The sequence below is a fragment of the Tasmannia lanceolata genome, unplaced genomic scaffold (genome assembly GCF_043159265.1).
Source record: "Tasmannia lanceolata isolate RefF3 unplaced genomic scaffold, GAP_Taslan_0.1 ptg000015l, whole genome shotgun sequence".
Lineage (NCBI taxonomy): Eukaryota > Viridiplantae > Streptophyta > Magnoliopsida > Canellales > Winteraceae > Tasmannia > Tasmannia lanceolata.
The window spans coordinates 19,305,926-19,329,483 of record NW_027518692.1 but is presented as its reverse complement, the minus strand read 5'-3'; the positions used below and the strand labels follow the sequence as shown (position 1 = coordinate 19,329,483).

The window sequence follows — 23,558 nt, the reverse complement described above, 5'->3', positions numbered from 1 at the left end:
CATTTTCTTATAGAGAAACAAGACTGCATAAATAATATTTAACAAAAAACACACCATATGTGTACGATGACACTTGCTTTTGCATTATAATCTTCTACTACTATCAGCCACCATGTACATTCAAACCAAACAATGCACAAAAAAAATGAAAAAACAAAATAAAAAGAAATATTTTCCTTTTCCTAGCATTGTTTGGTTGCTATTTACTATTCACCTGGTCGGCAACAAATTTTCCGAATGCAAGTCCCTTTTTGCTATTGACTCCTCTTAAATCAAAACAGACTCCCAAAGCTTTCTTTGACATCCTGATCAGGAAGTTGAAAGCTGGCCTAATTTTGATAGACCTATTTGCAAATCTCGCCCCAAAAAATGCTCATAACCTCCTAGGTCCCTACACTTGTGAGAGAAAGGGACCGGAAGATCGAAGAAACCCTAACACTGCAAGACCCTCACTTGCCATACACTGAAAATGACATAGATGTAATACAATTCTTTATATGCACAAAGATGTCATGGTTCGACCTAAAGCGTGTGGTTTTAGGCAAGTTGTGAATGGTTTTAGGGTTAGTAGGATCACAGAGTGGATCAACAGTGCATGAAATCATCTTATTATAATTCCAGGCAAAACAATATATAAAATTAGTATTTTTTTTTTTTTAATCCAAAGCAAGGTATAGAAGATGATCTCTACAAGTCCCAAGTGAAATTGAAGAGACCTAAAGGGAAACACCCTTAAAATTCAAGCTATGAATGAAAAAGAAAAAAGAAAAACCCCAAGGAAGCCCACCAAGTTTCACAAAAGAATGGCTGGAATCTATCTAAAATCACACCCTATCCAATCTATTTATACTTGTAGTAGGTATAAAAACTTAGAAGCCTAAGTTTTGTAACCCAAATTTGAAAGGAAAAGCACTGTTGCTTACCAAAAACAAGACGATAATGATCACAGCAATAACAAGTGCCCACATCCATGGTTGCATTCTCTTCTTACGCCTGTTGCGAAGAGGCAAAGGGAGAGGTGTTGCCTTGGTCTGCTTTGCCGCTGCCGCTGATTTCACAGACTTCTTCTTCATTGTAGTACTTGGCTTCTCTTTGATTTCAGGCTCCTGAGCATTTTCAGACACGATTTTGTCTGTGTCATTGTCACCTTTGTTTGAAAGTGTGGCTGCTGCCTTCTTCATCTCTTTCTTCCTTTCCTTCTTCTCCCTCTCCTGCACAAGTTCATATCACACCATAATTAACAAACCAAAAGGAGCGTGAATCTATCACATAAATACACGGCCATCGCAGAATAAATCAATCAGAGAAATGCATGGAAACCAGCATTGATCGGCGTAAAACGATAAAAAAACCCAATCCAAAAATGTATCTTTGTGGGAAAAGGGATATAATAAAAGATTTCAAAGTATCAAGTTAAATTTTAAACCTCCATTTTCTTGGAACCCAAAACAGAACCCATGAGTATTTCTAAAGTATGTGTTTATACAGTGAGAGATGATTAGAGTTACCTTTTCTTTGATCTCGGCTTCCTTCTGCGCTCTTAACTCGGCCCTGGCTTTAGCCTTCTCAGCATTGCGCCTCTTCCTCTCCTCAGCCTCCTTAGCTTTGGCAATCTCCTCCAACCGCCGTTGTTCTTTCAACTTGGCCGCAGCTTCTTGTTTTTTCAACTCCTCTTCATTTCTTGCTAATTTCTCTTCCTTTCTTGCCAACTCCTTTTCCTTCGACGCTAACTCATCTTCCTCCTTTCTTCGCTTGATCTCTTTTTCTGTCTCCTCCTTTGCGTCTACCCTACTGGAAACTATTGTTGAGCCAGTTTCTGTAGAAGAGAGAGTGGGAGTCTTTTTGGATTTAGCCATTCGATTTTTAGGCGCAGTATCAACAGTGGGCTTTAAATCTGCCTTCTGGGGTGGGTCGGCACTGCCTCTTTCTTGCAATGTTTCTAAAGATGGAGGCAATGCTGCATTTATCTTCTCTGATGTCAAACAAACACTATCAATTTTCCCCTCAGCAGGATTACGTAGCACAGGTGGTTCCTCATCAGGCCCCAGTGACCTTCCATCTAATGTCTTAAGTCTCCTAACTGTGCTAATCATGTTGTGTTTGACGTATTCATTACGAAATTCATCGTTTTTGTTCCATAGTTCCATAATTTTCTCCACCTAAACCACGTGTGTACATATCAATAATCAGCAACGTCAAGATTGACCATATAAAGTGGAGAGAGAGAAAGAGAGAATCATTTTTAGGTTTACCTGATTACTGCATAGAGACTGTAGTGCCTCTTTATCTCCTGCTAATGGGTACCTCGCAGCTGCCTGTTGATCTTCCTTGTATATGCGAAAATATTTATTCTGCAAGAGCAAACTCTCAAGTAGTTAAATGTTTGTATTCATCGTGCGAGTATACATTCATCATAAGTTAAATATGCTGTTTGGAGTATAAACAGTGACTTCTAGCAATTAAATGCAGTTTATCGCATAAAAATGTTCGAAACAAACACACGCTCTCAGTAATACAATTAGCCATCAGATAGCAAAAATACAACCAATTGGGAATGTTAGTCTAGGTAATAATCTGAAGAAACACCAGCTTCATAATATAAAAAAAAACAATCACAGACCCAATGTTTTATACAATAAAGTCGATGGCCTATTGAATGAAGTCAATGAACAACTACGCACATACTTGAAAAAATGTTGCCCACTCCATACTACAGCATCTAGTGTAGTTTATATCAATAACAATTCATAGCCGATTTTAGGTGGAATCATTTGGAGGTGAAGACCTGGTAGTTAGGGATAAGGTAATCAACTAAGTTCCTTGAACCATTTTTTTTACTTTGGTGCCTAAATCACCAACTAATCGTGGCAAGGCCAATCCCACGGCTCCAAATTTGGCGATTGTCCAACACTTCCAAATCTAACAGGTCACCGTAAACCATGAAAATGATGCCACAAAGTATCAAGCACAAAAATAATTTTCTGGATGGGAACCGAACAAATGAAAATTTTCAAGCAAACACAATAATTTTATCAAAATGAAAAATTAACTTAGGAATTTGAAGTTGAAATTTCACCAAAATCAAGAAAATATATATATGACCAGATTTTTTATTTTTCTTCTACTGGCACAAAATAAGAAAACGTACCAAATGACACGGGATGCTAAAGGCTATGCTTGACCTGACTGAGCCTTGGAACCGATGCAACATTGGTTCTAGAGTGACTAATGAGAGAGGCCTTACCAGTCACAACTCTTTGATGACCAGACCTCAAACTACTTTACTAGACAATTCCAGACCAGAGCTACAAATTCAAATACACCATCAAATAAAGCAGCTATTGTTCCCAGCACTTTTAAAAGATCAAGAAGTTCTAATACTCTATCAAAAAGGTTCTAATAAAATCCCTATCAAGTTGACAACTTAAAATAGATCTGCAACAGGCCAGAAAAAAAGGACCATTGGGTTTACGGCATCCTGCAAATATTACAACAGTTCCTATTTTTTCAAGTCTATTATTTTTTATGAATATTTTCAATGATAAATGGGCACTTGATCATGAGAAAATACAGCCTGGGATCAGTTGAGCCAGTAGCTCAATCAGACAAGGCTTTGTGCAAACTTGAGATCGCAGGTTCAGTCCAGCTTAGCTACCAAAAAGAAATGTTAGCAACACTGGCTGTTTGGGTATGGGATTAGAGAGAGAGACAGGGAGAGGGAGGGAGGGAGGGAGGGATCAAACAATAACCACTGATCCAGAATAGGTGCCTCAAATCAGTAAAAACCCAACCACCAGCACAACAGTAGAGTCAAATTGTAGCAAAGAAACTAGAAACTTTCTGCCAGACCAGCATAGGTTCTATAGTGTGTACAACATGAAGAGTGAAGGAAGATGCTGAAAAACTTCTACTACAACAACATAACATTGAATCCTAAAAGAGGCTGTATATTGCAGTGCGATCAAATACAGCTTGAGCTAATGCCACTGATATGCATGACAATGTGTTCCGCTTGCACCACCCTATGTCACAAACATCTCCGATATTTTCAAAATACAGCAGTTTCATCGCGACATTTTGATAAAACGAGAAAATCTCGAAATAAATCCGGGATTGTAATTAATCATTTACCGCAGTCATATTGCGATAATATCAAAATATTTTTATTTATATTTTTTCTTAAATCATATAATTTTATATTTTTTTAAAAAAAAAATTTTTATCATATTTGCCGATATAAACCCAAAAAAATAAAGATAAAAATATATATCCAGAGATTTTCCCTTGCCGAGAAATTGAACAATATTTGTAACATAGACACCATCTCCTATCTTGCTTGTATTTATTTTAAGTTATCAAGTTTTATTCTACTGTTATTGACCTGTTAGTGGCTAAACTACATACAAGCATCCATGCTTAAACAACTTAATGATAGTTACAATATATGTATAGTTGAAGTAGTTAAAGAATAACAGTAATAATCCAAGAACGGAGTGTTGTCTCAGCAAAGGTGCTCACCTAAGTGCTAGGAGCCACAGGTGAATGAGAGGGAGGGGAAGGAGAAGAACTTTTTTTTTTTTATGGGTAGGAGAAGAAGAACTTTTAATAGGAAACAGGGTTGAAGTTACTACACCCCCATATGTTTAAATGTCATTTTCCCCTTAGATAAGGAGAAAATGTATCGATGGTTGGGTATGATGACCCTCTAATTTTATTTATTTATAGTGAATGGTGAAGCTTTATCAAAAAGAGCAAGGATCAGCAGCTAAGATGGTCTAAAACCCCAAACAAAAATGAAAAGAAACAAACAAAAAGCCTCAAGAAGGAAGAAAATCAAAAGCCTCTAGCCTCAATCTATCCATTCCATAACAGGCCATTTGATCCACCTTACTATTGGCCGAGTTCCATACACTTGATGAAAAGAAATGGCGTGCCCCTTGACCAAGTCAAGCACCTCCTCAATACCATTCATCGAGTGCAAAGGGTAACTGACTCCATCCCTCACTCAATGAATGGCGTTGAGCAAATCTCCATTCACAATTTAAGAATCAAGAAGAGTGATCCACAAGAGGAATCCCAATCAACAAAGCATGAACTTCCACCTCATTAGAATCCTTCTCGGCAATCGGACCAGAGTACCTCCGCATAACATCACTCTGGACCAGGGGAAGGAAATCTAGTTCTCATAACTGATACTGAAATGATCCTTTAAAAAAAAACTAATACCGAAATGATGCAGAACTAGAAGATAGATGTGCTTTACCCCTTGACTATGCAAAGCTCACCCAAATCTAACTAATCTAGGGTTTGAACTTTTTAAAAATAGATTCAAATCTAACCCTTAATCTACCTTTAATTCCACATATAGGTTAAGCTCAACCATCCATAGTGAACTAATCTAATTTGACCATGGGATCTTGAGATCAAGTCAATCTATAAATATGATGGTTGAAATTAACTCAATTCGACCGTCCAATTTAAGATCAGATTTGTTCAAAATGATCCTTTCAACAATAATAATAAAACCAAATTATCCACAAAAACTTTAACATTCAAAACCAACAAATACATAAGACCTCTGCAATTTAGAATTACAATTAGAAAGACAGATGATGAAGACATTACCTCAAAATATGAAGAGAAGAAACTCCATGTCCTCACACCAACTAGTGATCAAGAACTCACTTCAAGATTGATAGCAAAGAAAACTCTTCCAATAATATCATAATGGTAGCCTTAGCCTCTCTCTCTCTCTCTCTCTCTCTCTCTCTCTCTCTCTCTCTCTCTCTCTCTCTCTCTCTCTCTCTCTCTATATATATATATATATATATATATATATATATATATATATATATATATGAGCGAGAGAGAGAAAAAAGAGTTTCTACACACTAGTGTAGATAAGTTATCTACACAGTAGCTTAAAATACAGTGGGGGCCACATTGTTTGGGTGATCCAAAGCATTCATTTGATGGGCCCTCACATAGATAGGGTGTGCCCAAAAAATTAGCTCCATAGGATCATCCCAATGGATAGATTTGTGAAGGTTTATTCACGTCCATTTTACCTCCACAAATCGTGCAATGGCGGGAGACTTGAACAAAATGACCATGGGAAGAACCTAGGTCGATGTCATTATTTTTTATTTTTTTTGTCATATGGCCGACAAAGGTCACTTTCCTTTTCCTAAAGAAGTGACGGGTAAAGGCTCCCCAAAATTCTTCTTTCCCAAAAGCCCAAATTGCAAACAAAAAATTGACTTTGTAAAGAGTGCAACAAAGGGAGAACCGAGCCCAATAAAGTGTGTAGGTTCTCTTTTTCAATTGATCCAAAAAAAACTATGCAAGGAACCATGACCTAGAGAAATGGACCCTTCTCTGTAAGATGAGGCCTCTACCAAGTCTAGAATTTGAAAAATGTCCTTTAGTGAAGTGGGGAAAGACCATTGAACCATAAACCATCATAGAATCGATTTCCAAAGTTGCAAGATTAGTGAAAATGCACATGAATATGATCAGATAAATCTCCGTTGAATATGCACAACACACACCTGTCCACCAAACGGAAGCTTGTAAACTTTAAAACATCCAAAGTGTTGATCTGGCTAAGGACAGTTGATTCTAAAGGATATGCATGACGTCCACATCCTCCTTCAGAGGCCATCCTTCTCTCCGACTTCTATAAGGAGGTAATGACGAGAAGAAAGGTATTTCTATAGTGAGATGGGAAAAGATGTGCCTCCCTTTCAAGAATGGAGGTCTAGGTATTAAAAGAGTAAAGGAATTTAACCAGGCTTTGTTGGGGAAATGGTTATGGAGATTTGGAGAAGAACAAAGTCAAATGTAGGTGAGGGTGATTAGTAGTAAATATAGTTGTTTGTCGAGGAAGTGGGAGTCTGATAACCGGTTCAAAAAACAAGGTCTGACGATGTGGCGTGACATTTTAAAAATGTCTCATGCGTTTAATTTGAGTATTAGGTTTAACGTTTATGTGGGGGATAGGATCAAATTTTGGAGCGATGTGTGGTGTTCGGATGCTCCTCTTATGGATTTATTCCCGGATCTGTATAGAGTAGCTTCTTCGAAAGAAGCTTTCGTTTGTGATTGCTTTGTCCGTAATGGAGGTGGTATAGTTCACTCCCCGATATTTAGAAGGAATTTCTTTGATAGGGAGTTAGAGTCGGTTTCTCGGTTTCTTAAACTTCTAGATGGGTGCTATATCAAGAGGATTGGTTTGGACAAAAGAGTATGGACTGCAGAATCTTCTAGTATCTTCTCTGTCAAATCTTTCTATAGTTTTTTAGTGCCCGGTGGTGTATCCTCTATCTAAGCCAAGGTTTGGAAGTATCATTGCCCCGCCTAGAGTTTGTATCTTCGGGTGGGCGGCATGTCTTGATTGGATTCAAACGATTAACTTCCTTTGTAAGCGTGGTATGATGCTTATCGATCATTGTCCTCTTTGCTTGAGGGATAGGGAATCTATGGGTCATCTCTTCATGCATTGTTCTTTCACTCGTCAGATATGGAGCTATATCCTTTCGAGGTTCGGCATCTTTTGGGTCTTTCCTTTTTCTATGCCGGACTTGTTGCTTCAATGGGGGTCATGTTCCGTGGAGAGAGAAAGGTAAATTGTTGTGGAAAATTTGTTTGCTTGCTACATGATGGGTGATTTGGAAGGAAAGAAATTCTAGAGTATTTGAGGGAATTGCCAAATCTCCGTATTGGCTTTACATGAAAATTATTGCTCTCTCTATTTCTTGGGAAAAATGTCTTCCAGCTTTCCGCTTTGTATTGGCCTTTGATTTATAGGAGGGGTGGAGGGAAGTTTGCTTTAGTAGGGAGGGGGGCCTCAGATTGTTCAGAGGCGGGAGGCTCCACCCATTAGGATGCTCAAATTGAAGTTTGATGGTTCGAGTCTTGGAAACCCGGGACCGGGTGGGGTTAGCAGCTTGTGTAGGGATGATTGTAGTAATGTGGTATGTGGTATTGGCTTATTCCGGTCATCTTGGGATTTGTGCCGCGTCAGAGGCCGAAGTGAAGGCGGTATATTACGGCATTAAAAGACCTGATAAAGAGAGTATGGATCGATCCATTGTGGAGGGGGATTCACTTAATGTGATTCGTTGGTTGAGAGGGGTGGTGGTCCCCCCTTGGAGATTTTCCTCTATTTTTGATGAAAGAGAAGATCTAATCTCGGGCTCTACTATATTTTGTAATCATGTGCGGCGATCGGCTAATGGGGAGGCGGATTCGTTGGCTAGGGGGGTTAGTCGTATGGGTTTGGAGTGGTTTGACTTCCTTCCTCCGTGAGAGTTGTATTTCTCATTTTCTGTTTTTTCTGTTTTTGTGTTTCTTGTTCTCTTGTAGTGGTCCTCCTCGGCCCACTTTATCTTTTCATTAATGATATTTCTCTACCATTTCAAAAAAAAAATGAATGATCCCAGCAGAAAAACACCCTGAGACTCAAGGGTGCCGAAATACGACCATATTCATCTTCTAGCAAAGGAAAAGCTTCCTCTGAAATATGGAAAAATCTAAGAAAGTTGGTGGACTCAAGAATCTTCAATTGTGTTTTTTTTTTTCGTGAAAAAACCCACGCCCTCCACTTGAACATGACATTATGAGATCTGAGATAGCACGACACAAGGGAGATCTGTCAACTACAAATCAATCCAGAATGTAATCCCATCCCCTTACCCTAACCTGAACTTTACCCCGGGCAAGAACTCATTCCTAACAAGACACACGCACCTACATGCTCTCAATTCTTTACTGCTACCTAGATCCCTACCCTCTCCATATTTCCCAGCTACAGCCAAACTTCAAAGCCATTTCCCAAAAAGATCCAAACTATAAACCTAAGGGAACTTAAGCTGGTGGTTCCATTGATAAAATGTTGGTGAGATCTTAAAGAAAAATGGAGATGCCTTGGCCATGAAACGGTTGATGTCAAAGAGACAAGTTCCGTTAGGATATGTGAAATCAATAAGACAACATTACTCTAATTCACAAGGTGAGGATTCATATGATATTTCAATGTTAACGACAGAAGGGGGAGATAAAGAGAAGATTAATAATCGCTAACATCTAAAATTTTATAGGTTTGAGGATCACTTTCTGGTAATTTAGAAGCAATAGACGGGTTTTAACTCAACAAGACAACAATACTTCCATACGTTTCAGTGATTTTACAAGATGTCCACTGAAATTTCCAACCGAAACCAAAATGTTTCTATTTTGTACCAACCAGAACCGAAAGTTAAAACCTTGGAGAGGAGGAGAGGTGAAAAGGATGTGGAAAAGGAGAAAGATAGGGAGAGAGATGGTGGAAGCCGAGAGGGAGAAGAGGGAAGGAGGGGAATAGGGATAAAAGAGAAGAGGAGATGGAGAAGAAAGACAAGAAAGAGAGACAGTGGCGTACCTTTGATGCAAGAGGGGGAGGCCCCTTTTTTATTTCAACCAAACTTCTGGCTTGAAGAAGGGTTCTCACGGTTTTATAATGGAGTTTCTTTTAGGTAAAGTGGCAGGCCCAAAGGCTAGCCAATAGAGTCAAGTCAAATGGATTTAAGCGAGGGTAGAAGGAATAAGTGGTGGGTCATATTGTTCGCAATAAAATATAAGAAAATTTTAAAGAGCTAAGTGTTGGGTAATAGGCCATGGGCAAAGGATAATGGGCGATAAATTTATGTGGACATCCCTCATACCTAGGGTAACCAAAATGCGATAAAATACTAAAATAAATCATAAGTAAAAGAAAACGACATATCCATTACAGTTATAAGACTAATTCTGGTGTTATGGTTAAGGACTTGGACATGCAAAAGAGATCTAAATTTAAAACATTAGTAAAAGTGTTTAAGAAAAACCAAGTTGTTGTGGTAAGATGGGGTGGGGAGGGGAGGAGGATTGGCAGTGCCTACTTTGTCGCTACCATAATTTTGGATGGCGGATTAGATGTAGAAGGTGTCCGCAAGCTAGATTGAATCCCCCCCCCTCCCCCCCTCACATCTTGGGGAGACGAGGGGAGACCCATAGGGAGATCTAAGCATGATCGAGATAATAGATCAGGAGCATGGTTTTGCTCTCCCTGTCAATATCTTAACTTTAGATGGCGGGATGATTGTCGCTGGTGTCATAGGACCATAATCCCCTCAAAATGGGTTCCTCGTGCTAGCTCATCATCTAGGGTAGAATCCAATGGTAGTGAAGATGATCTTTGGCCTGATTCGGGTAAAATTTATCGCTGCAAAAATTCAGGGGTTCTACTTTTATCTATCTCGGGCAGGGAAGTGGATGTGCGAATGGGTTCCCTAAGAGCCTGCCTGATAGGGGAAAAGAAAAACCATAATGAGACCCTGCAGGCTGCAGGAGCTTTGGAAATGAGCACGGGTGCCCTGGGAAATCCCATCTTTATATTGTCCTTCTATGTTGACGAAGAATGAAGTCCTTTTTATGTTTAAAACAGAATGACAAGCATTACAGATCCTCACTAAGGGACCTATGGCCTTGGATAACCATTTGCTTTCCCTCTCACCATAGAAAAAGGAATTTACTCAAGGAGAGGAAACTCTTTGGGTTCATTTTTATGGCATCACATTGCACGCCTGGGCTGTTTCCACCGTGGAGACGTTAGGGGGCCTTTTTGGTAAGGTTGTAGAAACCAAGATGGAGGGCAACCACCAGAATTGTATAAGTTACGTCTCGGCCAAGCTTCTAACCCCGGCTGGCTTTTCTCTAATTCCTACGTTAAGCTCAAATTTTTAGTCCAGATCTATACCATTGGGGTTGATCTTTCGAAGGAAAATTCTGATTCTACTATCCCTGGATCGGGTCCTCCTTCGCCGGTGGATCGATCTCCGGCGAGTGAAAGGCCTTTGCATGATGAGCCATTGGGCCCCATATGGGATTCAAATTTTAAATCTAACCAATCAAATCATCGTGTTGGGATGCCTAAGAATGTGTCGTTGGTCTGCCTCGAAAAAGATGTGATGGGACCTTAAGAGAGGAATTCAGACCATTTTAGTCTGTTGGTGAGTCCCGAGAAATCTATGCTTAAATACCCTGCCCTTAGGTGGAAAACTGCTTCGTTGGTTGCACCTTTCACTAATACCAATACGTTTTGTCTTCACCCTAGAGCCAGGAAGAGTTTTGACTATCGTGCTCTTGGCGGTTCTTACAATGGCTTAAATCCCCTAGCCAGGGGGTCAAGATCACAAGAAAATTTCCTTATGAATATATTGGGAAATATCTTGGTTTCAAAACCAGGATCAAGGAAGATAAACAGCTGATTGTTGAAGCTCCTAAAATTTTATTCCAAGTCTGGGAGGATAGGTCCCATCTATAGCCAGTAGCCGTGGATCCTGGGGTTGAAGGAGATTATAGTGATTAAAGCGTTTATGGATGCATTGATTAACTTACCTTCCTCGGTAGCTGGGAAATTGTCCTTTCAGCTTCCTAGCGCTCTCTTCTAGGAGCGGAGGCTTCAAGGTCTTGGGTTTGGTGCTAAAAGGTACCCCCAACCTCATATTTTGAAGAGGCTCTGAAGCCTAAAGATAGATCTTCTTCCTGGCTACCATTAACAAAGGAGGAATGGCATCTCCTGATAATCCAGGAGATTCCTCATCTTGCTCTGGAAGACGGCTACTCAGGCTAGAGCCTCAAGCCGGGTTGTTCACTGGGTATAGACTCTGCGGGATTATTCTGTTAAAAGACAACCATTTACCGTTATTCAGGCACTCTCTCTTTAGGATACTTGGGTTCGTAAAAAGGGTTGGGTGGAGGCAAAAATGGGATAAGACTAAGGCAGTGGGTATCCGGCTGGTAGAAGAAAAGCCTACGACCAGCGAACCTCTGGAAGTCCTGAACATGACTCCGGAGGTTTTTCTCCTTATCTTGCCAGTGTCCCAGATCCAGCATAGCATGGAGGAGGTTCCTTCGGTTTTGACGACTTGCACATAAGCTCAAACTGAATGACTATCTAGATGGTGATGACAAGTCTGTTTTGATGAATGCCTTGTCTCCTCCCTGTCTTTGAAAAGATGAGCACGGGACCTCAAGAAATAAAGGGTAGTGGAGGAAGAATTCGAAAGGAGAGCGAAATAGTTGCTCAACAAGGTGGCAGCGTATGGTAGTGTAGACATCACTGTAATAGTTGACCCTGAAGATTATTTGGTTTGTTACGGGCTTAGGAGCATGCTCCTAGCCTCCCTTATTTGATTCTATGTAATGCAAGTAGGGACCCATAATTTTCATAGTATCAACGAAACTATCAATTTTCAAAAAGAAAAAAAAAAGCTAATAACATAAAAGCTTAGTCATGAGCTCCAAGATTGCATAAGGTTTCATGCTACTCCTTTGCCTTCCGACATTACAACACCGTAAATATATATTCCCGGCCTCCTCTTCCACCCTACTCTGCCCAAAAATATGTTGGTCTCCTATTACCATAGTGATTGATTCAAGCCGATGCGGTAATTGTCAACGATTAGGTTCTTTGACGCTTTTGAGTATGAGAGATGAGAAAGATAATTGTGACGGTGGAGGTAAGGGTTTAAAGAGAGGAAAATAATAAGAGGGTGTGGAAGGCAGATGGCCATGAGGTTTTTTTTTTTTTTCGTATTATTACGCAGAAAAAGGACAAAAGAGTGGTGATGGTTATAAACCAATGGACGCACAGCAATCAGCTTCAATGTCATAATTGCCATTTGCAATTCAATGCAACTTTACAGTTCATGATCATCGACACAAGTGGCTACCACAATATTAGGGTAACCATTTCTAGATTTTTTCTGAAAATTATAATATATGATGAATAAAGAAAAGGAGAATAGGATCAAGGAAGCCCCAGAATGGGAAACATTCAGAAGTACTCATTTTGTCATTTCAAGATCTCAAACACAGTCTATGAGGAATGGTAAAAATAGTAATAACCAAAATAATACCAAAAAACTTTAAGATGAATGAAATTATGATAGCACAGATCTAACAAAGAAAAGCAAAAGATCAAATAATTCACATTATTCGTTATGCATATTCAGGAAAGTAGTAATGATGAGACCCAGAACTTAAGGCAAGTTTATAAATCAATTTCAGATTAATTGAGATAGTGACTTTAAGAATATATGGAAGAGAGTAATAGACCATACCCTCTCATACAATTGTTTCTTCAGACTCCATAACTCTGCATATGCTTCTTGACGACGATCATCTGCAGATTTAACCTGAGCTTGCAATGCACTTACATTATCACATTCCTCATAGTATTTCTTCTTAGCAGCTTTAGTAACAATTTCAGTCCGCAAAACCTCCATTCTGAGGGAATCCATTTCCTTCTTCAAAAGCTGTGAATATCAAATACCATATCAGCATCTCAGAATCATAATAACCATCAGATGATGACAATAGTTAAAGTAGTAATACCTTAAAACGCTCTTCAATGCTGTCTCTTTGGTTAAATGCCTCCTGAATTTCAGTCTGTGCACCCATACTAGCACAAAGCTGCTTGCGATACTGCTTCAGTTGCTTGATCTCATGTATTAATTTTTTTTCTTCTTTCAAGTGCATGGTTTCATGCTCTATCATATGTTGCATATTATGTATCTGTTTCCAAGCTATAAAGTCAATAACAGTAGATAGTCCGACACCATATTGAAGGCAAAACAAAATCAAATGAGAAGACAAAAACCCTATCTGTTTTACTATAAAGCACATGTCCAGGTTATTACCCTTTCATCTATCTCTTCGATGGAAGTCGCATTCTTCATCTTGTTAATTATTGACTGGACAGAATCTATTTCCCGGTGTTTGACAGTGACTGCATCTCGAGCAGCTCTTTCTTTCAACTTAGCAGCTTCGAAGTTGTCCCGACATTCATTGCGAGTAGCCTTAAAAAACAAAACTAACGAATTAAAAAACAAGAAAAGAAGGTATTGTCAAAAGCACATTTACATTCTGTGAGTAGCAGTTACCTTTTTCAGATTCATTGCCACTCTAATAGAGTCCCTACTTTGAGTCTTTTCATCAACTTGTGACTGAGCAAGTTTGATTTGTGCCCTGATTTTATCGTCACTAAATCTCGGAATTCTAATAATAAAATTAGGTAGATGTAGACCTTTGCCCATCTCTGCATCTGCTTTCTGTGCAATCAAAGCAGAAGCACTAGAATCGTTATGGGGAGATGGTAGGATCCCGTTTGAAGAAATCCCATCGGCGCTTGCAGCATCCTCACCTCTATATTTTTCATCGCCATCCATGCTTGTAGGCTGATCTTCAAGTTCAAGATCAACAACATTGGCAGCACAATCTGGTGTGCTCTCGCTTCCAACAGATCCATTTCCATCCTCACCTTCTAACTTCGCATCATCAACATGACCAGAAGGCATGTTCTTGCAAATTTCAACAAAGCCATTTCGACCTTCAGCTTCTAACTCCACATCATCAATAGGACAGGTGGGCATACTTTCAACAGTTTCAACAGAGTCAGTGCTAACTTCAGATTTCAATTCCATATCATCAACATGGTTTGCTCTGATTTTGATGGAGTCAATGCCATCATTGGTTTCTAATTTGAAATCATCAACAAGACAAGTAGGCAAACTTTCAAAGCCTTTGACACAACCATATTTGACTCTAGCTGTACATTCAATATCACCCACAAGACACGTAATCAACCTTTCACCACTTTCCATGGAATCAAATCTAACTTCAAATTCTGGTATGATATTAGTATCAGGACAAATAGGCAAGCTTTGGTCATTTTCAACAGAACCATTTATATCTTTCGCTTCAAATTCTGTAGCTTCACCCCTTTCAACAAAACCATTTCTAACTCCCATTTCTAGGTGCATATCTTCAGCAATACAATTGGGAATGCTTTCACCAGTTTCCACAGAACCATTTATAACTTCTATTTCTGGTTTCATACCTTCAACAGGACATGTAGGCATCATTTCTTCTCTTCCAACACAGCTATTTCTAACTTCTATTTCTAAATCATAGTTTTTTTCAGTTTCTAACTTTTTGTTCTCAAGAGACCAATTCATTTCTTCACTTTCTAGTCCCCTGCTCTCAATAAGGTCATGTCTGACTTCACCTTCTAATTTTGCATCCTCCATGGCAGAGCTTGCAGGTCCCTCCAATGTAATATCATCAGATACTTCCGATGTCTCCATCTCTTCTCCATTCTCGAAATGATGCAATTCAGAGCCCACATCGTCCTTTCCATTCTCAATCGGGTCATGTCTGAATTCACCTTCTAATTTTGCATCCTCTGTGGCAGTGTCTGCAGGTCCATCCAATGTAATTTCATTAGAGACTTCCGATGTCTCCATCTCTTTTCCATTCTCAAACTGATGCAATTCAGAGCCCACATCCTCCTTTCCATTCTCAATCGGGTCATGTCTGACTTCACCTTCTGATTTTGCATCCTCCATGGCAGAGTTTGCAGGTCCCTCGAATGTAATCTCATCAGATACTTCCAACATCTCCATCTCTTCTCCATTCTCAAACTGATGCAATTCAGAGCCCACATCCTCATTTCCATTCTCAATCGGGTCATGTCTGACTTCACCTTCTAATTTTGCATCCACCGTGGCAGAGTTTGCAGGTCCATCCAATGTAATCACATCAGATACTTCCAACATCTCCATCTCTTCTCCATTCTCAAACTGATGCAATTCAGAGCCCACATCCTCCTTTCCATTCTCAATCGGGTCATGTCTGACTTCACCTTCTAATTTTGCATCCACCATGGCAGACTTTGCAGGTCCATCCAATGTAATCTCATCAGATACTTCTGACGTCTCCACCTCTTCTCCATTCTCGAACTGATGCAATTCAGAGCACACGTCCTCCTTTCCATTCTCAATCGGATACAAATTGGACTTAACATCGTCCGAAACCACAGTTTGGCATTCCTGATTTTCTTCTAGAGACACATCTGATTCCAATTGTGATACGTCATCAACAATATCATTCACCTCCATTCCATCTATATTAGGGTCTGAACTTGAAAAAACACTCTCATTAACACTACAACCGTTCTCTATGCAAGTTTCACCATCATCTCCCTTCTCTCTCAATTCATCACATTCGACCACATTCTCCTCGCATTGAGAACCAACATTCTGATCCAACACACCATCTTCCTCCACATTGCACTTCACTTCAACAGATTCCACCGGATCCATCACGCACAATGTATCCACCTCTTCTCCATTCTCAAGTGGATGCAAATTGGATTCAACACCATCCGAAGCCAAAGTTTGCCTTTCCTGATTTTCTTCTGGACACACAACAGTTTCCAATTGTTTTTCGTCATCAACCAAATCATTCACCCCAATTCCATCTATATTTGGTTTTTCATACTCACGATCCACATAATCCCTAGGGTTTGAACATGAAAAAACACTCTCATTAACACTAAATCCGTTCTCCACACAAGTTTCCCCATTATCACCCTTCTCCATCAATTCATCACATTCCACCACATTCTCCTCACTTACAGAATCAACATTCGGCTCCAACACACCATTTTCCTCCAAATTGCACTCCGTTTTTACAGATTCCACCAGATCTATCACGCGTACTGTATCAAGATCTCTCTCTCCAGCCTCATCCGATTCTCCATTAACACACTCCCTCGAAAGTTCGATCTCCTCAACCTTTTCGCAGGCAATTCCATTACAATCACCGTTATTCTCTAGATCTTCACAAGGATTCAATTTCAAACTGAGTTTTTCCTCAAATTCTGCTTTAAAACACTCGAGAACTCCATTACAATCACTCGTTTTGGCCGTCATTGGATCAAAACAGATCAAATAAGAGGAAAATTACAGAAAACGAAGAGAAAATCTGTTTTTCTCTCCGATTTCTGGATCAAACGGTTCAAGATCTTACAAAATCGAACAAAGAAATAAAATCAAACGAAAATCAGATCTTTCGAAATATGGGGGAAAAAAAACTTACAGTTACGAGGCCTTTGATCGTTCCTGCACAAGAAAAGGCCTGCGAAACACCGAGAGCGAAATCAACTGAAAAATAAAAACTAGAAGATAGAGCAGTGCTTTCCCTCTCTTGTCACCTGCACGCCCTCTCCTCCATTCAATGCAGCCCCCAATATTGACTTGTCTGCATTAAAAGTCTTGGGAGGCAAAGATGGAAAGGCCAGCTACCTCCTTTCCTTGGGAAAAGAAGCAAATGGTCGTGCTCCCTCTTGTGTGCATCATGCTAGTGGGCCATGCCTGCTCAGTAAACCTGCAGCCTCAGACACTCGGCTCCTTGACAGCACCTTTGGAGCCTCGGTTTCTTCATTTCCTTTGGACGCTGATGGTCTCTTGAAAGACCCAATTGCTTCCCACCCCATAGCTAGCAGCTCCTACCCTTTGATTTCTTCTAACTTCGATCAGAGAAGGGATCTTCCAATCTCTGCGCCGAATCCAAGGAACTCCATTCTTGCTCCCGGAAACAGTAAGAATCTGACTCTAAAGCCACCCAGTTCTACCCCAAATCAATGGAAAAAATTGTTCTCAAACCATGACCAAGGAACTGTGCCCACAAAGTTAGATCTCATCACCCCTGCCGCCGAAGAACAAGAAAATTTGAAGATTCATTTTAATGATGATGAGACCCTGGAAACTGAAGCTAAATGGGCGAATTGTCTGGTTGGGTATTTTATTGGCAGACGACCCTTCTTCATTTCCCTTCGCGAATCTCTCTTGCGAAGATGGCAGATCTCCGGAAATCTACAAATGTACTACCTTGATCATGGTTTTATCATATTCAAATTCTCTTCTGCACCCGATTGCACCCGAATACTTGAAGAAGCTGGGCAACATTATGGAGGCAGACCCTTGATCCTTCAAAGGTGGGATCCGGATTCCTCTTTGCATAAGAAGCAACTTCCTGACATTCCCATTTGGGTAAGGCTCCCGGGGCTTCATCTAAAGTTTTGGTCCCAGCATTGTCTAAGTAGAATCGCTAGTTTGATAGGTAAACCTCTGTACATGGATACCCAAACAGCAGAAGCTACTCGGCTTAATTACGCCAGAATGTGCATTCAAATCAGTGCTAAACAAGTCCTCCCATCCTCTATCACTCTCAAAACCTCCTCCAAAGAAATTATCCAACCCATACTTTATGATTGGAAGCCGAAGGCTTGCACAAATTGTTGGGATTTTAGTCATTGCTTGGAAGATTGCCCTGTTTCCATTCCAACCCATTCTAGGAAGGAATGGAGACCTGTTTCCAGAGTTGTTGAGGGTGTACGGAGTAGTCCCATAATTCCAGCTCTTCCTGAATCTGATCCTATGATTGGGTCTAAAGTTCTCAAAGACAATATCCTTTCAGCTCGAAATGAAGAATTTGCCCAAGTTAACAGTTATGCGTCCTTAGCAAATTCGGAAGAGGTTTTTGATGGGAAGGATTCATTGGCATGCCTCTCAAAAGAAGACCCAGGTAAGGGCATTGTCTCCTCTCCCTCCACATCTGAGGGAGGATCTTGGCAAACCATTTCAAAGAAGAAAGGAAAAGCTTCACCACCACCCCCTTCTCTGCCAGGCCAAAGAATCCCCTTCAAAGGGCTCATCCCCGGATCTTACAAGTCCTAAGTGGGGTCTGGACCTCTTGCTTTTGGGTTCGTGTCCCCTCTGTTTGCTGTTGGGCTTTGAAATTCTGTTTCACTTAGTTGTTGCTTGCTTGTTGGTTTTTGGCCGTTGTTCTTGATTTGTTTTTGTCCGTGCTGCTTTGCACTTAGTCTGTTCTTGTTTCCCGGTCGCTTGTGGCTTGGGTGCGCTCTTGCTCTATCTTTGTAATCTCCATTTCTTTCAATATATCTGGTCGGGGTCTGCCTAACCCCAGCTTACCCTTTTCAAAAAAAAAAACTAGAAGATAGAGATGAGTATTTATAACCCTTTTACAGAGTCTTAAAATATCAAAACAGCTGTAGAAAGAAACCCACTCTCTTTGCAACTCGCGCTCTATATATTGTTGTTTATAAAGACCAAAATACCCTTATTTCAGGATAAATATTCTAATTAATGCCATCATAATTAACCTTAGCTAGCAATGTCATCAGATTTTTAGATTGGTCCGTGATAAATTCACCCCCTTTTTTTTCAAAATGGACTCCACAGCCAACACCATTTAATGATCCAACCTGTCCATTTGATGGGCCACACTGTAAATAGGTTGTGCCCCAAAAATCATTCTCATATGATGATCCTAGCCCTCCGATCTACAGAGGTTTGACTATGGAATTTCTCTATAGATCAAAGAGCTAGGATCATCCTATGCAAATGATTTCTGGGTCACAACTTATTTACGTTATGCCCTATCAAATGGACGGTTTGGATCATTCTATGGTGTGGGCTTTACAGTCCATTTTGAAAAATATGGAGTGAATCGGGGTGAATTTCTAGTGGTCAGCGGAACATTTTTTGGGTCGACTTTTCTCCTAGGCGGTATTGACTACGCAAGTATAATCTAGTAAGCGTAGGTGGCATCCGACTTAGTGGCTAGTGGGGATCACTAGGTATTATAGACATTTACCCCAACATTAAGGGTACTTTGGTCAATTGATTGTACACATGGTTTTAGCCTCGGAGAGGAAACTCTCTTCTCTTGTCCTTTTGCGCACGTTTAGATAAACTCGGAAGTCGACTTATTTAATGTTTCCGTTTTGATACGTCACGTCTCGAGGGGTCTCAAAAAAACAATCTCTTCATATTGAACGGCCACAATACACCTTTTTGTTACTATCGTGGAAGACCAAAACCAAGTTAGGATCGATTATTAAGTTTATTAACTTGTTTCTTAATTGGGAATTGCTAGCGTCCATCACAAAAGGCTTTCGCGGCTGGTCGGTCAGACCATCCACCTCGTGAATGGAGACACAAGTCTGACATGCAACAGACCAGCCGCGAAAGTAAAAGCAATGTACCTTAGCAAACTCCTTCTTAATTTCTAGAGATTGAACCCACAGAAGCATTACTAAATCATGCAATAATGTGATACTGAAAATTATTAAAGTAATGTCTAGAAATAGAGGAATTCTAGACGGAAGGGAGCCCTTTCAAAAAAGAGGTGAAACGGCTCTCCCATTGGCTGCACATCACCATTAGCATAAATAATGGAATAAGAATGAGTGATTTATTGAGTTGAAAGGGCTCTCCCAAAGGGCTCTTTCTCTTAGAGATATACTGAAACTGATTATAGTCATAGTATATTAGCATGGAATGAAGTGTAAATAATGGAATAAGAATGAGTGATTTAATGAGTTGAGGCACAAATCTATATTGGTTGTCTTTAAGGCAAATCTCGCCCTCAACTCACGAAGCTTGGATGCCTTTAGAACTCGTGTATTTTGCCACTAGCCTTTAGTAGAGGAAAAATTTATGAAAAAAAAAAAAAAAACCAAAAACAAAAACAAAAAACCATAGAGAAAACTAGAAACAATTTATTTGCTCTCTTTTTTTATCTGAATACCTTTTGTATTCACACCTCTAATTTAAGGAAAGGAAAGGACATGATTTTAATGAAATGTTTTGTTAATCATGCGTTAAAATGTTTCTTAAATGGTTCTTAATAAAAAAAACTAACATGATAAATGAACTTGAACAGCAAAGTCGCATTAAAAATGAAAATGGTTTATATAATTGTATTTAGAACCTCTTTTACATGGTTAACTGGCTTTTTTACCATGAAAAGCTACTTTTCGCAATAAAATAAAACGCACAATCGCAATTAACATGGTAAAGCCGAGTTTTCCACCGAATCATTTTCCACAGTAAATGATGAACCACAATATCATAAAATAGTTAAAAAAAAAGCAAATAAAAATATAAATAATAATAAGGAAAAAATATAAAGCAATCTCACACGCCACGTCCCAACATAGCTCTGCTCACACGCATATGATAAAGATTTTCCCAAGGTCTCCATAGTTTTCCTCATGGGAATGCCCACTTTCAAGAGAGTTTTTATATGGTGCCCGACCGTCAAGTACCGTCAAAGCGGTAGCACCCTGATATTTGATCCAACAGCAGCGCCCTTTGATATTTGATATAACTGCAGCGCACTTTTTAAGAGGCTGATGTTGGATCAAATATCAAGGATGGTACTTCCATCGTACCACCTTCATGGGACTTGACGGTCGGACACCATATAATTTCTCATTTCAAGAAACCAACAATGTTACTTATACTGCCTCCATCCGTTCTCATTTTCCAATGTGGGACAAGATTTCTTCCCAAATAGCTAAAGAGGGAGGAAATTATCAAAATTGAATTTGAAATTCTCAAAGAAAAGCGTACACTGAATCATACTGTGTCTTTTCTTTTAAACAAACAAGGAAAAGTCAATAAAATGAACATTTCATGAATACGCAAATGCTAAAATTTAGAATTACCATCGTGATTCCAACATGGTAATCAATCTCAAGTCTTTTGGTGCACATGTCTATCCTTTTAGGTTTGTTGATGGGGTCTCCGGTCATCACCATACTCAAACATGTGGAAATAAATGAAGAGAACAAGCAGATATGATAAAAAATAACAATAAAATTCGGTGTCCCACACGGGGCATGATAAAAATCATTGATCTTGCACAGGCGACATCATCCCATGTCAAATGACAATCTTTAAGGCAAAGAACTACCAAAAAAAAATAAAAAAATTGAGCTTTTTCTTGTATAGTGGGCTTTCCTTTCTTTTATTCTCTTCTTGTACTGTGATGGGTCAGATGCAAAGTTGTATGTCCTCCTCTTGTAATTTATATTTTCTTAGGGAAGTGACATATCCGCCCCTTTAGATTATTTGGGACACCTAGCAGCGGTGTATCAATGACTGCAAAGGGGCTCATATACTTCACGTCGGAAGGATTCAATGGGCTGATTGATTGCCACGTACACTGTTGATGGGTGTCCAAGTAATCAAAAGGGGCGGAATCACTTCCCTTTTCTTATTAGGTTCGTAAATAAAATCTAGGTTAAAAAACTGCAAAAATAAAGAAAAAAAAAATGAAAGATTTAACTATTCTTATCGGAACCCTAAACAAGGCTGGATGGATCAAGGATCTAAGATCATCCAAGCGGTTTCAACGGTGATTAGTCAGACTTTTGGTTGCGGATTAGATCATCCAAGGGGCCAAAAGTGGCTGTTAGAAAAGAGCCAAGTAGCGAGAGTCATTTTAGCATTTTTCTATAAAAAATTGGTGAGGTGAGAAGTTTCGCAGATGGAAGAAGAAAGTGACATGGCGGGATGGAATGCCACATGAGGAGTTGGTGGGTGGTGGAAAACAAGGCGTGGTTGGCAGTCTTTATCACACAACTGGGAATTATTGTAATGAGGCCAACACTAGTCATTGCAAGCAAAAAGATGACTCATCATTTATCTGCCTCTATTTTCCTTCTTTCTTTTTTTGTTTTAGACTATCCAATATATCAATTGAATTCTTTCTTTTCTTGTTTTAGATTATCCAGTACATCAAGGAGGGAAATGATATCTGCGCCAAGGTGTTTCGATAAACAAGCGCTCCACTTGTTTGTCCTCTGAAATTCCTATAAATACTACACGACAAACAAGTTGAGCGCTTGTTTATCAAAACACCTTAGCGCAAATATCATTTCCCGATATCAATCGAAGAAAGGGATTTTTGCCAATTTGTCCCTTATTTCAAAAAATTAGTGAAATGTTATCAACACAACCATATTTTGATATCTACACAAACCCAGATGTCTTTTCTTCTTCAACTGGATTGTGAGAGCTTTCTGGGAAACGTAATAACCTTTTGACAGCTCTTTAAATACAAAAACACAGTATGGTTTGCGAAAATATCAAAATATTGTTGTGCTGATATCATTTTCCGAAAAGTTATTGCTAAAGTGTACAAATTTCATATTTGCCAAAAAGTCATATGAGACTAGACACTCTGTAAAGAAACTCCATATAATCAAACCTCTATAGATCAGAGGGCTAGGATCATCCTATGGAAATGATTTTTTGGGCACAACTTATTTAGACCGTGGCCCATCAGATGGACGGTTTGGATCATCCTATAATGTGGGCTGTAAAGTTCATTTTGAAAAATAAGGGGTGAATATGGTAATAGAAGGGGGTGAATTTGTCACTGACCTAAATGTAAATTGAAAAAAGTGTCTTTTGTGAATTTGTACGACATTTGCAAATTGCAAGCAAAAGAGCTGTCGGATGCGACACCCAAACAACTGCGAGCATTATAATACTGAGACTGATGAGCGGAATGATATTTTCACCCCTCCCCCGACTAGCTTTCTAGGAAAGTGATATATTCGTTCCCTTTTCTTCACCGGGCACCCCCTCTAGCACTTACTTATGACTATTTGGAAGAATTGGGGGCGAAATTGCCTAGCATTGGGTTGACCCTTTTATATTAAATCGGAGAGTATTGTAGATTGTCCCCACGCATTTGGCCTAGACCCTTTAATTAAAAATTGATAAACATTTCACGAATGGGATATGTGCTTCGTACCCATGAAATAGCTTAAGACAACCATGAGGAGGGTGGCAACATCAAGATGGGACCTG

At 39.6% G+C, this 23,558-nt stretch overlaps 1 protein-coding gene across 2 annotated transcripts; it reads right to left on the bottom strand.

Annotated features, from left to right (window-relative positions):
• Positions 1 to 632: 632 nt before the first annotated feature.
• On the bottom strand, positions 633 to 17,051 carry LOC143893097 (uncharacterized). 2 transcript variants are annotated; one of them, XM_077398055.1, is made up of 8 exons: positions 16,966 to 17,047; positions 13,968 to 16,870; positions 13,725 to 13,883; positions 13,420 to 13,599; positions 13,146 to 13,340; positions 2,253 to 2,351; positions 1,509 to 2,159; positions 633 to 1,211 (listed from the first exon to the last, which is right to left on the bottom strand). In XM_077398055.1, the coding sequence occupies exons 2-8, from the start codon at positions 16,797 to 16,799 to the stop codon at positions 870 to 872; spliced, it is 4,458 nt and encodes a 1,485-aa protein (XP_077254170.1). In that variant the 5' UTR covers positions 16,800 to 16,870; positions 16,966 to 17,047; the 3' UTR covers positions 633 to 869. The 2 variants fall into 2 exon arrangements, with proteins under 2 accessions (XP_077254170.1, XP_077254169.1); XM_077398054.1 differs by having other exon boundaries at positions 13,968 to 17,051.
• Positions 17,052 to 23,558: the final 6,507 nt, after the last annotated feature.

Bases quoted from the DNA above. Each gene is read 5' to 3' on its own strand.
- LOC143893097 (XM_077398054.1), bottom strand. From the start codon at position 16,799: ATGACGGCCAAAACGAGTGATTGTAATGGAGTTCTCGAGTGTTTTAAA. The intron at 13,600-13,724 runs GTAATAACCTGG...GCTTGGAAACAG, and splicing joins TCGAAGAGATAGATGAAAGG to ATACATAATATGCAACATAT. The intron at 2,160-2,252 runs GTAAACCTAAAA...CACGTGGTTTAG, and splicing joins AGTCTCTATGCAGTAATCAG to GTGGAGAAAATTATGGAACT.